The sequence below is a fragment of the Ovis aries genome, chromosome 2 (genome assembly GCF_016772045.2).
Source record: "Ovis aries strain OAR_USU_Benz2616 breed Rambouillet chromosome 2, ARS-UI_Ramb_v3.0, whole genome shotgun sequence".
NCBI classification, from domain to species: domain Eukaryota; kingdom Metazoa; phylum Chordata; class Mammalia; order Artiodactyla; family Bovidae; genus Ovis; species Ovis aries.
The window spans coordinates 117,460,591-117,477,566 of NC_056055.1; the positions used below are offsets into that span (position 1 = coordinate 117,460,591).

The 16,976-nt window shown below is 41.7% G+C and overlaps 1 protein-coding gene across 11 annotated transcripts in view; it reads left to right on the forward strand.

The window, feature by feature from the left end:
- Nucleotides 1-16,976, forward strand: part of SAP130 (Sin3A associated protein 130) — a 73,550-nt gene that overhangs the window by 11,145 nt on the left and 45,429 nt on the right. For all 11 annotated transcript variants that reach the window (XM_042243591.2, XM_042243592.2, XM_015093301.4 and 8 more), the window contains exons 6-11: nucleotides 976-1,100; nucleotides 2,642-2,766; nucleotides 10,778-10,925; nucleotides 11,089-11,179; nucleotides 11,372-11,476; nucleotides 15,106-15,247. In XM_042243591.2, coding sequence (XP_042099525.1) covers nucleotides 976-1,100; nucleotides 2,642-2,766; nucleotides 10,778-10,925; nucleotides 11,089-11,179; nucleotides 11,372-11,476; nucleotides 15,106-15,247 — 736 coding nt within the window. The remainder of the gene's footprint in view (nucleotides 1-975; nucleotides 1,101-2,641; nucleotides 2,767-10,777; nucleotides 10,926-11,088; nucleotides 11,180-11,371; nucleotides 11,477-15,105; nucleotides 15,248-16,976) is intronic.

The window sequence follows — 16,976 nt, forward strand, 5'->3', positions numbered from 1 at the left end:
TCTTGAAATGCAATGACAGGTATACATTTGGTAAAAGATACAGTAACACAAAGCATATCCAGAATGAGCTTTTTGAAGCTGCAGGACAAGAAAAATAAACTTAGATAAATGCACATTTTTAGCATGACCTAACAGTTGCTTATTATAGTTTTAATAACAAGTATGTGTCTGGTGTAAACTTAAAGCAATTCAGATTTTTAGTATGGTCTAAAAATTGTCCTTTAGTAATGAGGAGCTCCTAAAAGCTATGGTAATCTAAATATGGTCTCCATTTTTAATAAATAACTCACAAATGTTAATACTGAGCATTTTTGAAGTTTAATGGAAATGGTTACTCAAATCTCTGTTCATCTGGCAATAAGCTGAATTTGTTCTTACAATTACATTCTAGTAGTTTGTACAGTGTTAAGTTTAGTGAGAGTTTCAACTACTTGGTCAGAAATTGTCATCTCCCATGAGAAAGGATAAAATTATTTTGGCAAAAGCATGCTAGTGGATGCTGTCTCTTAACATACCTTAGTGGTTCTCAGAATGAGGTTCAGATACTGCAGGGGAGTCTGGTGAGGTCGAAACTAATACATGTGCCCTTTTCTCAGTGCTGACATGGGCACTGATGGTTCAAAGACTGTGGTGGCTCGCGTGAATGCAGCTGTCTGGTGGCTTACCTGCCAGAGCCTCGGCCTGAACCAGGGCAGCAGCGCTGTGCTGTGCCTCACTGCTGTGCACCTGTAGTCAAACCAAGAAGCCAGTTTCATTAAAGAACATCCTTGAAGAAGCAATACAGGTTGTTAACCTCAACTTCAGCCCTTGAGTGCACGTTTTCTTAATTTCTTAATTTCCTATGTGATGAAATGGGAAATACACATAAAGCACCCAAGCTAAATACTGACATACTGAGCTTCTGGGGAATATAATTGCAGCTGTTTAAACTGTGAGCCCAGAAGCCATACTAATGAAAAAATGCTCTTTTTCCAGGAGCAGCTGCTGCTGCAGTGATGTCCAGTTCTAAAGTGACCACGGTCCTGAGACCCACTTCGCAGCTGCCAAACGCTGCTGCAGCTCAGCCGGCAGTGCAGCACATCATCCACCAGCCCATCCAGGCACGCGGGGCTGCGGGGAGCCGGCCAGCAAGTGTTAGGGCCGCTCTAAGCTGCTCGCTCTGCTGGGCACTGCATGAGTCCTTAAACTTTAAGTGACTTTCGATCTAGTTGCCAGGATGTAGAGCAGGCTGAATTATATACAGTGTCATGTGGTCTGCTGTGAGAATTTAGGAGAGAGGTAGGGAGGCCAGGCTTTCTGTTGGGATGGGTGTGGCAGTGGGGATTCAGAGAAGTGAAGAGGAGTAAAGGGAGCAGTGTTCTGAACAAGGCAAGAGAGCTGGCGGTTGGTTGTACACAGTGTGGAGTAAACACTAGTTAGAACTAAGTAATTCTGATTTGGATAGGGATACGTGAACCTGTAAACATTTTAAGCACATTTTTATGCACATACATATCTATTTTGAAGAAGATACGTTTTTCAAGGAAATCTGTGGCCTCAGTATAACATATTACTGTGTGGTACCATGTCTCTAAATTTGAGACTCTAAGAGTATAAACTTGGTTTTTTACACGGTAGAGAGCTACTTCATTTTTTAAGTATAGCAATACATGAATATCTCTGAAAGTTTAATTTGGCTGAGCTGTATACAGAACATGGAAGTTCAGTGCCTCTAGGGGAAGGCTGGCAGCATGTGTGAAACAGCTTTAAGATAGTATGAGAAAATGCTGATTAGAAGGCGGGGTAAGCTATATCTAGCCTAGAGCTTTCACATTAAAAGATCTTGCTGGCTAATAAAAAACATTTGGAGACTAGACTAGGGCCCCAGAAGTGTATGTTAGGAAGGATTGGAAAAAGAAGAGGACCGCGGTAAGGAGCTCGCTAGTGAGGAGGACAGCTCAGCAGACCTGGTGTGAGACGACAGACCGTCAGAGCAGTGCGGTGGGCCGAGGTCTGCGGTGAGAAGCAGAGCAGGAGTGGGCAGAGCTGGCCGGGTTACCTGCACGCGTCAGGATCGGGACAGAGGGACTACCCTAGAGCTCAGCTGATGGAGGGAACTGGCAGCAGACAGGGGCAGTCCGGTGTGGAGTTAGTTTGCAGGTGAGGATTTGACTCTCCGACGTAGGAGTGAGGGAAGTGTATCCACATGAGAGCGCCTGGGACCTGCATTTTCCGCGGGTAAAGAATGCTGTTTCCAGGTATTCACTTTTCTAGCGTGCGAGCCAGCAGTTCCATCTAGTTCTGTGAAAGATTCTATAGTCATGAAAAGTGTCTACTCGGACCAGCACCAGATCTGTGGTAGCTAGAGCTGAAGGGTTAGCTTCCAGTTTGTACTAATTGTAAGACAGAATTTTGAGTCTGGTCATATTGGAAGAGGAGGGACTTGTGTACTGTCCAGTCAGAATTGGGTTTTTTGGGACAATTCTGACTCTGCCTTCTAACAACCTATCTGAAAAGAGTTCCTTAATGAGAATGGTTAGCGTTTACTTTCATTTGGATGTAAACATACTTAGAGGCCCGGGTTTCACATTGTACTTGAGGTGTTTGGCATACTTTATTTCGCTTTTTAAGTGAAGTCCTTTTTTTTCTCTTCTCTTGTTAGTCTCGTCCACCTGTGACCACCTCTAACACCATCCCTCCTGCTGTGGTAGCAACCGTGTCAGCCACGAGAGCTCAGTCTCCAGTCATTACTACGACAGCAGCCCATGCCACTGATTCCACACTTAGGTATATTTGGGGATCTGAAGATCAGCCGTCTTGTCATCTTCCCTTCTTATCTCTTCTTTATTCCTTCTTTCATTCCTTCAGGCTACTCAATATTTCTTGAGTGCTTTTTTTTTTTAATGAGCCATGGTAGTGTTCTGCATCCTGAGGTTAAAGCCATGAACAAATAAAAAGAAATTCCTGCCCTCATAGAGTTTCTCTTTTTGAAACTATGACTGGAGACATGCAGTTGAAAAATACATGTTTTTTTAAGTGGCAGAGAGTGCTTTGGGGAAAAATTTGGTAAGGCAAATGGGATTTGGAGTGACAGGTAGGCAGTGCAAGGGGCTTAACTATTCCATATATGGTGATCAGGGAGGGCATTGTTGATAAGGATACATTTGAACAGAAAATGGAAAGATACGGTAAATGAGCCCTCTGGATGTCTGGGATAAGAGTGTTCTAAGCAGTGGGAACAGTAAAAGCAAAGGGCCTGAGACAGGAGTATATTTAAAGGGAAGCCTTAGCAGAGTTTGAAGCAAAGCATCACCACAATCTAAATTAGTTGGATCAGCCTGGTTGCTGGAGAGAGTATAGCTGCGAGGAGGCCAAGTTAGAAACATTGTTTAGAAGGGGATGGCAAGAATCCAGAGAGATGATAGTTGGAGGTAAGAAGACATAGTTAGATTCTGAGTAGAATTTTGCAGGTAGTCAGGAGGGTTTCTGAGGAATTACGTGTGGGGTTATGGGAGAATGAGAACAGTCAGGATTATGCCAGCACTGGTTGGCTCTGCAGCTCGGAGAGTGGAGTTGCCTTAACTTGAGATGAGGAGCAATGTGAGGAGCAGGTTTGGGGCAGGAATTCTAGACTTTGATTTGGAGCATTTTAAGGTTGTGCTGACTTCTGAGCCCCCCAGGTGGAGATGTTAAGAAAAGTTAATATATGAATCTGGAGTTAATGTTCTGGACGATATAATTCAGGAAGAAAGCATGGATGAGGAATAAGTTTTTGAGAGAGAAATGGCTCCCAGTTGAGAGGTCTGTTGAGGGAGGCAGTGTTCTCGAGGGAAAACCAAGATTCATTAGGGCAGGAAGATAATGGATATATTCACAGAAGAGGTTGAGGGTATAGGGGATTTAGCTAAAGACCGATTGTGAGTCCAGAGGGTATAGCGGAAAGATTCAACGTTTGAAAAATGAAGATAGTACAGTTGATTTACAAGCCATACAGGGAAAGAGTCTGGTCAGTGAGGGATGGTCACCAGTGCTTTTTGTGAATGACTCAGTAGAGATAAGACACGATGTTATTTGTCCTCACAGCCTTCACCATTAATATGCTTGAAGGGCCATGGGGGAAGGCAATGGGGTGAGTCTTCCTGGGAGTGTGCAGAATTCTAGTGGTCTTCCTTGATTCTTGGCATTGCTTATGTGGGTGCCAGGGAAGGGGCTTTTGGCAGTGTAAACAAGAAGTGATTCACTGAACAAAAGAAGAGACAGTGGACGTGTAGGGCAGAGCTGTCAAGAACCAGAGACCATCTGTAAGACTTGTCTATCGGTTGGAAACAGTCTGAGAAGCCGCCTTGGTTTCTTCCTTGTTTGACCAAGTAAATGAAAAGGAGGCAAGGGAAAGAAAGCAGACTTTAGAGAGAAGGTTGAGTTTTGGGATACTGAGTTTATCTGTGAAATAATCAAGTGGCTGTAGCAACAGATTATTGAAAAGATGTCTTTGCCTGAGATACAGGATTTTGATGTCATTAACACAGGCTGTAGTTGAAGCTTTGGGTAACTGAGTCTATCCAGGGGGAATAAATACAATGAGAAGAGGGCCTGGAACAAAACTCTGAAGAAAGTAACACTTAAATGCAAAAAAGTGCCTGGGACTTAACTGTACCCACTAGCTCTGCCATCTACTAGCTGTGTCATTTACTAGTGACTTGTGTGTTAGTCACTTAGTCATGTGTCGTGTCTGACTCTCTGTGACCCCATGGACCGTAGCCCCCCAGGCTCCTCTGTCCATGGGATTCTCCAGGCAAGAACACTGGAGTGGGTTTCCTTCTCCGTGTGTAGACTTCGGCAAGTTTTAAAATTAATCTAATCCTTAGTCCCCTCTTCAATAAAATGAAGACACTTTGCTTTTTGGTAATAGACTATATTGTCTGAGGTACAAAGAGATACAATTACCCACCATAAAATAGACTATGTGTTATTCATGTTAAATTTATAGTACCTTTAAAAAGTTAATACATTCAGATGGTGTGATGAAATTCACAGGGTATAAATGTGTATACAATAAAAACTAGAGTTAGATTTTTTCTTTATGTTGAATTATCTGTCTTATTCAGTGTATTGTGTTTTTACTAAAACAATGGATGTTGAACTTTGTCAGATATATTTTCAGCATATAACACTATCTCTTCACTCTTAAAACAAGTATGTACTGTGTACCCCCTCTGTGCCAGTCACTACTCTAGGCGTTAGAAGTGCACTAGGGAGTTGAACAGACATAAACTGTAATGATTTTTTTCTGTTTAAATGATCCATAACTATGATAAATTTCTAATGTCTCAGTTTAGTTCAGTCACTCAGTTGTATCCGACTCTTTGTGTCCCCATGAACTGCAGCATACCAGGCCTCCCTGTCCATTACCAACTCCCAGAGTCCACCCAAACCCATGTCCATTGAGTCAGTGATGCCATCCAACCATCTCATCCTCTGTCATCCCCTTCTCCTCCTGCCCTCGATCTTTCCCAGCATCAGGGTCTTTTCCAATGAGTCAACTCTTCGCATGAGGTGGCCAAGGTGTTGGAGTTTCAGCTTCAACATCAGTCCCTCCAATGAACACCCAGGACTAATCTCCTTTAGGAGGGACTGGTTGGATCTCCTTGCAGTCCAAGGGACTCTCAAGAGTCTTCTCCAACACCACAGTTCAAAAGCATCAGTTCTTCGACACTCAGCTTTCTTTATAGTCCAACTCTCACATCCATACATGACTACTGGAAAAACCATAGCCTTGACTCAATGGACCTTTGTTGGCAAAGTAATGTCTCTGCTTTTGAATATGGTATCTAGGTTGGTCATAACTTTCCTTCCAAGGAGTAAGCGTCTTTTAATTTCATGGCTGCAATCACCATCTGCAGTGATTTTGGAGCCCCCCAAAATAAAGTCAGCCACTGTTTCCACTGTTTCCCCATCTATTTACCATGAAGTGATAGGCCTGGATTCCATGATCTTAGTTTTCTGAATGTTGAGCTTTAAGCCAACTTTTTCACTCTCCTCTTTCACTTTCATCAAGAGGCCCTTTAGTTCCTCTTTACTTTCTGCCATAAGAGTGGTGTCATCTGCATATCTGAAGTTATTGATATTTCTCCCAGCAACTTGTGCTTCTTCCAGCCCAGTGTTTCTCATGATGTACTCTGCATATAAGTTAAATAAGCAGGATGGCTATACAGCCTTGACATACTCCTTTTCCTATTTGGAACCAGTCTGTTGTTTCATGTCCAGTTCTAACTGTTGCTTCCTGACCTGCATACAGGTTTCTCAAGAGGCAGGTCAGGTTGTCTGGTATTCCCATCTTTTTCAGAATTTTCCACTGTTTATTGTGATCCACACAGTCAGAGGCTTTGGCATAGTCAATAAAGCAGAAATAGATGTTTTTCTGGAACTCTCTTGCTTTTTCCATGATCCAGCGGATGTTGGCAATTTGATCTCTGGTTTCTCTGCCTTTTGTGAAACCAATTCTAATGTCTAATTCCCTTTAAATGTTAGAGATAGATGGTGGACTTCCCTGGTGGTCTAATGTTAAAAACTCATCTTGCCATGCAGGGGATGCACGTTTGAGCCCTGGTCATGGAACTAGGATCCTACATGCCTCAGAGCAGCAACTGTTGAGCCTGTGTGCCATAACTAGGCAATGAGACCCACATGCCGCAGTGAAGGTCCCACATGCCACAGCTAAGACCCGATGCAGCCAAGTAAATACTTAAATTCTAGAGACAAATTTTAAACAGACCGATTTCCATAGAAAAAAATAGAAAATGTCAAAGCACTATCTCCCAGAAAATCACCTGGCCCAGATGATTTCATTGAATTCTACCACACTCTAAAAGATCCAGTAAACTGAAGATAATTAAATTAGTTCAAGAACTGGAAAAAGAAAGGAGGTTTCCAAAGAAATTTAGGTGGTATGTCTTCATCTGTTAAATAAATTCAGTCCTGTCTGCCAGTTCTTTGATCATTTTTTGTTGTTCTTCATCACTTACTTGAATAAAATGTATTCTCTTTTGGCAAGGGCTGAAAAAATATTGGATCTGCAGATCCAATATTTTGAATTTTCACATGCTTTAAATTGTTTCCCAGATATCCTTATACTTAAAAAATAGTTTGGCTGGTAAAGAACTTTTTTGGTTCCTGTGTTGTTTTTTCTTTTAAATTTTATTTATTTGTCTATTCATTTTGGCTGTACTGGGTCTTCATTGCTACACATGGACTTTCTCTAGTTGGGGTGAACAGGGGCTACTCGCTAGTTGGGATGCACAGGCTTCCCGTTGCTGTGGGTTTTCTTGTTGCAGAGCACAGGCTTTGGAGAGTGCAGGCTGCAGTAGTTACCGCTCGTGGGCTCTAGAGTGTGCGCTCAGTAGTTGTGGCAGAGGCGCTTGGGTGCCCTGCAGCATGTGCTGTCTTCCCAAACCGGAGATCGAGCCTGTTTCTCCTGCAGTGGCAGACAGGTGATTAGCCACTGGACCACCAGGGAAGTCCTGGTTTCCGTATTTTTTCCCATGAGTATTTTCATGAGATATTTTCCCTCTGCTTTCTAGAGCTGAGTAGTCTATAGCCTGTTGTTGTTTTGTTTTTTTTTTTCCACCTTGTTTGTCTTTGAATTTCAAAAACTTTAGTAGGACATGTTTCACCATTACCATTATGTATCGGTTTGTTCTGGAACATGATGTGCCTTTTTAATCTACACGATAACACTATATGAAAGTTTTCATGAATTGTATCTTTTTATATTTATTTGATTTTGGTCTATTTTTTTGGGGTGAAGAGGAACATCCGATGTTGTGCTTGTTGGATCTTTTTGCATGACTTCCTTGTCTAACCCTTTTAAACTATTTTTTTTCTCTCTTGACTCTGCTTACTTTTCTCATGGTTTTTCTGCCCCTTACCAAACCCTCAGCACTGTGTCTCAAGCTCTGCTGCGAATTCTGCCTTCATTCTTGACGCAGCTGAATGTTTTTTTTCCTGGTTCTCTCTCGAGTGCTGCCCTTTTGTCTGCTTTTGTTGTCTCATTGTCGCTTCCAGTGAGCTCCTAGGTCTTGTCTTTGCGTTTTCGTTCCATAGAAGCAGGCATGTCACTCAGTTTCTTAATTCATGGCACAGTTTCCATCCGCCTGGTGAGAACGTTTACAGTGGACACCCTCACTTCTGTCCACCTTTTTTCTTGCACCGTCTTTAGGTAGATACTGTGCTGGTTCTTTTCTGAATCCTAATCTTTGGATGACCTTACTCTGGACCAGCGAGCTGTCTGTAGTTGGTTCTTACAGGCTGAGCTCTACTGGGTTAGAAGTTTTCCTGAAGACTCAGGATGCTGTTTTGAGGGGTTTTGGCCATTACTTCTCTCTTGCCAATGAAAATGCACCGCTGAAGATGGCAGTTTCTCTCTTCCTGAGTCTCACAACACAGTTTCCCTGTGGAGCTTATCTGTATCTGTGTAAGTCCTAGTTCATGCCTTGCCTCTTGGATCTTGAAACTGGGCAGGGTCCAGGTTCTACTTTAATGTCATCTCCCACTGTTACAGACCATTTTGGTTTACTGAGTCAGAGTATGCTCCTCACTTTAAAGAACGATACTGGATCTTCTCTCTTAAATTCAGTTTGTAAATCTATTCACTAATATCCCACCAGGTCTGATTTTAAAGCATTTTGAGAGAGGATCCCTATGGTGAAACCATTGCTTAGTTTGGATACATGAGATCCCAGTCACATCACCTTTACAGCAAATTTTCGTGTCGTCTTCCTGCTAATTTATATTCACATGGTTCCAAAAGCATAAAAGGGTGTGCAGTAAGGAGTGTCACTCCTCTCTCCCCCATCTGCTAAGTTCCTGTGATCCTTTCCCTTTGCCTTTGAAAAGTAACATGTTAATAGCTTTTGGGGTATCCTTCTAGTGTTTCATAACTGCAGTCGAACTCAAATGCAGTTCTTAACTTTTATCCTTTTACCCCCAAAATTGTATAATTCGTGGATTCCTAAGCTGCTCTCTTACTGCAGCTGGCTGCGTGTGAGTCTCATAATTCATATATTCCTCTTTGGGTTGGTTTATATATATATATATGGCAACATATATTGAAAGTTTTCCATTTCAGTATGTGGAATTTCATTGTTCTTTTAGGAGCAATATGATGATTAATTGTATAAAAGAATTTGAGGTTTGTTTCCTGTCCTGTACTATCATAAATAATATTACAATGAATAACTTTATACTTAGGTCATTATGCATGTGTGCAAGAAATCTGTAGGATAAATTCCCAAAAGTGATCACAAGGTGAGTGTGATTGTAATTTTGATACCTGTGTCTTAATTGCCTTCCTTAGGGTTTGTACCAATTTACACTGCCTCCAGAATATTTAAAATTTCCTGTTCCCTTACAGCTTAAACAATGTAAGAGTACACTGTCAGTTTTGGGGATTTTTGCCAGTGTGATAGGTGAATGATGCTATTTCAGTGTCTTTTAAATTACATTTCTCTTCCTCTGATTAAGACTTAGAGTCTTTGCGCTTTGTTAAGGGGCCATTTTTGTTTTCTTTTTAGCAAACTGCGTATTCATATCCTTGGCCTCTTTTTTTATTGGACTGTTATTTTTCTCATGGATTTCTAGGAGCTGTTAGTATATAAGACTACGCTTTCATCTATGAGTCTTTATGATGCTTTGCTTGTAGTTGTTTTAGGAAGTTTGCTTATTTGTTTGGAGTTAAGTTTATTGATCTTTTATAGCTTTTGGATTTTGAGACCAAAAATCTCAAATTTTTGTTAGATTGTTAGAAAGCTCTCCCCAGCTCCAAGGCTATAAAAAAAAATTCTATCTTTTTTTCATGTGTTTTTTTTTTTTTTTTTTTTTTTTTCCCATTAAACCTTTCATTATTTTCGTATTTATCCTGGTGTACTGTGTGAAGGTAGGGATTCAGTCTTATTTTTTTCAAATGACTACATAGTCTTCCCAGCATCATTTATTAAATAGCCCATTCTCCCTCTCTCTGATTGGAATTCAGCTTCAATTATCTTACCATTTTTGCAATTTCAGTAGCTTGCTGCCAGTTAATTTGACATGCTGTCTGTGTTGATATCCTTTTCAATTATCAGCCTTTCATAACTGTAACTTTATCATGTGGTAAGGGGTGATATAAAACTGGAGGAAGAAAGAAGTGCTTCAGGGAACAAGGTTAAACCTCTGTTAATCAGGGTTTTCTGTAATCTTCCTCATAACAGTTAGAACCTTATCTTCACTTTGTTCACAGAGTGAAGTGTGTTTATTATAATAATACTTGCTCAAGATTGTCAGAGAGTGTTGATTATTAATGTTGAAGATACTCAGATGATTAAGGATTAATTTATTTGGTTCATGGGCTTCCCAGGTGGCAGTAGTGGTAAAGAACCCACCTGCCAGTGCAGGAGACATAAAAGACATGCGTTTGGTCCCTGGGTGGGGAAGATCCCTCGGAGGGAGGGCATGGCAACTGACTGCAGTATTCTAGCCTGGAGAATCCCATGGACGGAGGAGCCTGGTGGGCTACAGTTTATAGCGTTGCAAAAAGTCAGACACGACTGAAGCGACTTAGATCGCACACATCTTGATAGCTTTCCAGATGAAAGGTTATGGCAGTTTAAAGAGAGAAAATCGATGGGCAGCTAGGCTTGTTGGTTCACCTGTGGACTTCATAGACATGTGAAAAAGTAACATTCTGACTAGGATCTTGCACGAGACTGCCTGCTCCATGTCTGGAGAAAAGTCATAGATGGGCATGTCTTTTCTGTCTCCCCAGTCGGCCAACTCTGTCTCTCCAGCATCCGCCGTCTGCAGCCATCAGTATTCAGCGCCCCGCCCAGTCACGGGATGTGACAACTAGGATCACGCTGCCATCTCACCCTGCGCTGGGGACACCGAAGCAGCAGCTGCATACCATGGCGCAGGTAAAGCCAGAGGGGAGGAGCCGCCTGCGTGCTCCATGGGCCAGGCCAGAGCTGTGCAAGGCTGGCGCAAAGGCTGGCGCATTGCGGGCAATGGCTGCTTGTAAAGGCCATGAGTGGGAGGAGTTCTTGCTTGTAATTGTGTCGTGGGCTGTTCCGCACACAGAAAACGATCTTCAGCACTGGCACCCCAGTGGCTGCAGCCACAGTAGCTCCTATTTTGGCAACCAACACCATTCCTTCTGCAACCACGGCCGGTAAGTCAGCAGCCCTGCCCTTCCTGCCAGGTAAGGAGGAGGGTTCCATTTTTACTTCTCAGTTTCAGGCAGAGAATGAGAATTAGGCTAGAAAAATCCTCTTAACTTTTCCCAAAGTCTTGGGATTTTGAGAGTGTGTAATATATGCAGAGAGGCCATTGTTGAAGAATGTCCCTTTCTCCCTTGTTCCAGGATCAGTGTCGCACACACAAGCTCCCACAAGTACAATTGTTACCATGACAATGCCCTCACATTCGTCCCATGCTACTGCCGTGACCACCTCAAACATACCAGTTGGTAAGTGTCATGCAACTTGCAGACAGAAGCTTACAAGGAATTTTTCAGCCCATCTGACCAGGTCTTCATATAGATGGCTAGTGTTGACTTTTTTTTTTTAATTGTTAATTTTCAAAGCAACACTGACTTTAAACTTTGAATATTATTTGACATACAGATTTGGCATTTTGATGGTAGAGCAAGAAAAGGTAACAGTCTTTGAGAGCTCAAAATAAACTATTTTAGCTCCACTTTGGACTTACTTATCAAACTTTGCCTCTTCTGTGTGTACCTTTTAAAATAAACTTCACTGATGAAAGTTTGAGAGGAACAACAGGAAAAGCGAGAGAGAAGCAAAAATCAGGAATGGAAAGAACCTGTACACTGGTAGGTTGTTCGGGAAAAATCTCTGGGTGATGCAGCAGTGGGAAGAATCCTAAACCTCAAGTCACTTCCCTGAGGTTCTTGTCTTGAGTGACACCCAGAGAACTTCATGACCATCCTAAAATTCCTTCCAGGCTTCGTTTATTCCCCCTTTACATATGTGTATGTTTTCATTATTAAAAAATCTTTGAGGGATTTCCTGGTGGTCTCATGGTTAGGACTCAGTGCTTTCACTGTCAGGGCTTGGGTTGGATCCCTGGTCAGGAAATTAAGATCCTGTAAGCCATTCAGTGTAGCCAGGAAAAACATCTGTGAAGGTTTTGGCAGCCAGACTTGAGTGATGGAGAGAAGAGATTGGCAAGCTTTTTCCATAGGGCTGGATCATAAATGTTTCAGGTTCTGCAGGCCTCATGGGTATGTGCAGCCACCTAGCTATGGACAATATATAAACAAATGAGTGTGGCTGTGTTTCAGTAAGACTTTTATTGGGCATGGAAATTTGAATATCATATCACTTTCACATGTCACAAAATATTCTTCTGTTTCATTTCCCCCAACCATTTAAAAATGTAGACCCATTGTTTGCTCATGGGCCAAAACAGGCATCAGCAAGGTTTGGCCTGCGAGTTGCCAACACTCATCCTCAGAGCTGATAGCTCACTTCAGAGCTTCCAAAGCAGAAACTGTGGTGTGCGAGGCAGAACACACCCTTCTTTAACCTGCAAGTCACAGGTTTCAGGTTGGTAGTGTTGACTGTGCCCTGGTTCTGTAACAGTGAGTGTGCCGTCTTATTTTCCTTCACTCCTAAAGATACGAGACAGCTGCTGGATTTATAACATGCTGTACTTTTCAAAGTAGAGACCTGGTGACCAGACACACAAGTGGGACTCCCTTGCCTGCTGTGTCCCAGCTCTGAGGTGGGCCCTCCCTCCCCACGTCCTTCCTTTGTGCATGTGACAGGCTAGAGCTTCCACAGCCCTCTTAGCAAGCTTTGAGGGCACATTTCCAGAATATCAGTAGGACCCAGGAAACTTGCTGCCAGCCCCTAAACTGGTGCCCAGCCCCACAGAACGCTCTTAGTGAAAGATTACTGTGGTCTTTCTTGCGCTCCTGCTCACTGTGGCTTGGCATTAGAGAGCCCAAACTTCTTTCCCACCCCTCTGAATTTAACATCACTTCTGTGAAGTTTGAGGGTGGTGCGTCTAGCATTAAAGCGCTTATGTTGAAGAAGATCGCTGACTGCTCCATGTTGTCATTTCAGATTGTTTTCTGGCTATACCTAACAGTGTCATCAGTCATCCTCAGCACTGTATAAAGTCAGAGCCAAGCCCATTCTTTTCATTTTTATAGTCGAGAGTCTCACTAGGGAATCTGTAGCTATGAAGAAAATCAGACCAGTAAAGAGGAGCTGTGTACCCTAGAGGGGCTCTCTGGTTGTGTCTTGAACCCTCTCTCTGAAGAATTATTTGGAGATCAGTTTTTATTAATATCACTGTATCTTCCTAAGAGTAATACTGTGGAACTAAACTCACCAGAAATACTAGGAGACAAATAATGTTCATTCATTTGGCTGAACCTACCAATTTCCTGCCTCTCCTGAGTATTTGTGGTTATATTTCTAACTCTAGTCTGTGGTTATATTCTCTAGCTCATTTGTCTTCGACGTTTTACCATTTACCAAATTCTAGATATGAAAATCATTCGACAGACGTGTCCAAACAGATTTAAACATCTGCCACTTACCGTGATTCTGTCTAAGTTCCATCAGGATTTTTGCTCTAGTTTTGTTTTCCTCTTGTGTGATAATCCAAATATTTATTACATCATAATAGGATTCCTGTATAGAAGTGCCTCGATTGAGAAGGGATACCTGATCAGAACCCTCGGAGTATTGATTTTCAAGTTAGGGGCATAAGAGGTGTATTAAAGCCACCTAGTGGCTTTTTGTGTCACTTGCTTTCTCCAGGTGAGATTAAGTATTGTATTCAGCCATTGTTATTAATAGGAAGGTATTGGGTCAGGGGAAAAAAGTCTGATTAACCGTAAGCATAGGGTTCCTTCCTGCCATAAACGCCTGTTTCCACTAGAATGACATCCTTATCTTTCTCTACACGTGACAGTGGTCTCAGAATTAGGTGATCATGGTGTTCAGAAAACAGGAATTATCTTTGAAAATAGCCCCAATTTATGATTTCTGCTTTGTGATTTTCCTGAAGGGTTTTTCTTTCTTTCTTTTTTTTTTTTTTTAATAATTGAAGACATGATCTTTAATTAGGAAAAAGTAAAAATATTATTCATGTATGTGTTTGTAGTAACCAACCTCTGCTTAGCTACTCTGCCAAATGACAACTACTTCCCTATTGGAAGCATTATTTTGTCTCCTCCCTTTTATGAGCATACTGACAAAACAAGGCTTAGTTGCTTTTTACTCAGCACAGACTCTACTTACTACTGATGAAAAGTACACCATGCCAACTTCTGTCTGCATTAGACATCAGGGGCCATCCTCAGTGGTGAACTTGGCATCCCACCCATCTTCCGGCAGAGACGTCCCCCGCTGCCTTCCTCGGAAGATAGCTGGGCATGGGTGGCAGGGTGCTGGTGTTCAGTGTGCTGTTCTTTGGGTGATGTGCTGACACCATCCCATCTCCCAGGCACGCAGGTGTTTGTGTGCCTGTCGTTGCTGTGGGTTGGGTCTTTATACAGGTGGAATTACATTTGAAAACTATTTTTATTTTTGCCATAAAATATGCAAAATCACAGGACACTCAAGAGACTTAAAGTGGTCATCCAAAGAAGACGTCCTCATAGATGAGAAAACTGAGCTTGAAATGATCTCATTACTAATTAGCTACATTATTACTAATTAGCTACATTATTACTAATTAGTTATGGGCCCTGGAGAAGAATCAAAAGTATTTGCCATTTCTGTATTCACTTTTTTTAAAGTCTTCTCCTTTTAAAAAAAAAAAAAGTCTCCAGGAAGCCAGGTCAGGGGGAAAGGGCCTGCTCGCTGATGTTTTTGATAAAGTATTAGTATTGAATCCTGCTTTGACATGTAACAGTTGTGAATGTATCAGTGTATTATCAGGTTGAAATAATTCAGTTAAACCCATAGGTGCTCATCTTTTCATTTTTTATTTTGATTAAAAATCTAGGCTTCTTATTACTATGTGCATTCTTAAGATTCTTCCTGGCTGAGAATGTTTTGGCATGCCAGTAGAAGCATTTGAGCAGTAATGTAACTGGATAATACTTTTTTGTAGCTAAGGTGGTGCCTCAGCAAATCACACACACGTCTCCTCGGATCCAGCCTGACTACCCTGCAGAGAGGAGTAGCCTGATTCCCATTTCAGGACATCGAGCCTCTCCAAATCCTGTGGCCATGGAAACCCGCAATGATAATAGGTAGGAGGGATGTGCCCCGTCATGTCACCAATTGCTTTGATTGTCCAGTAAAATTATCCCACAAATATGGCGTACATTTCCTTATTTTCAAATTTACCGCTGAAAAGCCAATAATTTCTTTAATTTTACGAATGAAGCTGTGCTGTATTTACTTATTCTCCTTTTGATGAATGTTCTAGTATCACTTTTTTTGCCTTTTGTTTTTCTCGGTTTAATTTATTTTGGGCCATTTTGAATGTAAGGGTGTCAGCATCACGACCCTTTTATACCTAAGTATAATTTCCCATTTTCCTCCAGGGAACAAAACTGTTCTTATTTAACCGCAGTATGGGCATCTGAAATGATCCTTTAGCATTCCATTCTCTTTCAGCATTGACATTTTAGAAGAGTATGGATTGGCCAGTTGTTTTTGCAGAGTATTCTTCAGTTTGCGCTTGTTGGGCTGCTCCGCACAGTTAGACTTAGCCTGTGCGTTTTGGGGCTGAACACCGTTAGGGGATAAGCTCTTCTCGTGGCCATGTATCACAGGGCTCATGCTCTGCTGTCCTCTCATTATTGGTTGTGTCAGCATTGCTTCATGAAGTTGATGTTTGTCAGATTTTTCTCCTGTAAAGCTATGTTTTTCTTCTTTGTAAATAACTAATTTGTGTGGGAATACCTGAGACTATAGCTATCCTACTCCCCAGTAAGCTTTTGCTCAGTAGTCTTTGCTTCCGTTGATTATTGGCTGGATGTGGTGATGCTTGCAATATGATGGTTGCAAGATAGTGATTTATTTTATCATTTCCTTTATGTTTATCGACTGACATCCTCATGTAAAGAAATTTTATCAATGCTCATTTATGTCTTTTGTTGTGTATTTTATTTTTTAAAATCCACATGGGCTCATGGACTTGGTTTTGTTTATTCATAATTATATTCCATTACTGTCACCTGATTTAATGCTCAAATTGTCTCCAGGTTGGTCTGTGGGAGCCCCTTCAGGCTAGTTCCTGTGGGTTTTACTATGTCCTGGTCATTCTAGCCCTTCCTTCCTTCTCACCACAACAAAATACTTGAAGCTCCTCTTGAACTTGATCTCTCTGAGCCCTGGTTCCTTCTCATCATTTAGAACCAAGATCTAGGCATTAGATCTGTTTATCTTGACTGGACTGTCCTTTCTTCTAGGTGCTTTAGCAGGAGACGTAGGAAGTAGATAGCATTGTTAACACTAATACATCCAGGTGCCTCTGGTCCAACCCCACTGCCTCCAATGTTCTGTATTTGTGGTTCATGTCTCCTGCCTCCCAATGAGAACCCGGCAGCATATATGAAGTGATTTCATGATTGGACCCTTTTTAAATACTCGTGTTTGATTACTGTGGTGTATAGAAATGCTTATTTTTTTATAATGAAATTTTTGTATTTTTAATTAAAGGATAATTGCTTTACAATATTGTGTTGGTTTCTACCAAACATCAACATGTATCAGCCATAGGCATACGTACGTCCCCTCCCTCTTGAACCTCCCTGCCACCTCCCTCTCCATCCCACCCCTAGAAACGCTTCTCAGCTTGGGGATGTTTTGTTTGTTTTTATCAAGGTATGGTTGATTCACGGTGATGTGTTAGTTTCTGGTATATAGCAAAGTGATTCAGTTAGATGTGTATGTGTACATTTTTTTCCATATTATTTTCCATTATGGTTTATTGTAGAATACTGGATATGTTTCCCTACACTGCATAGTAGG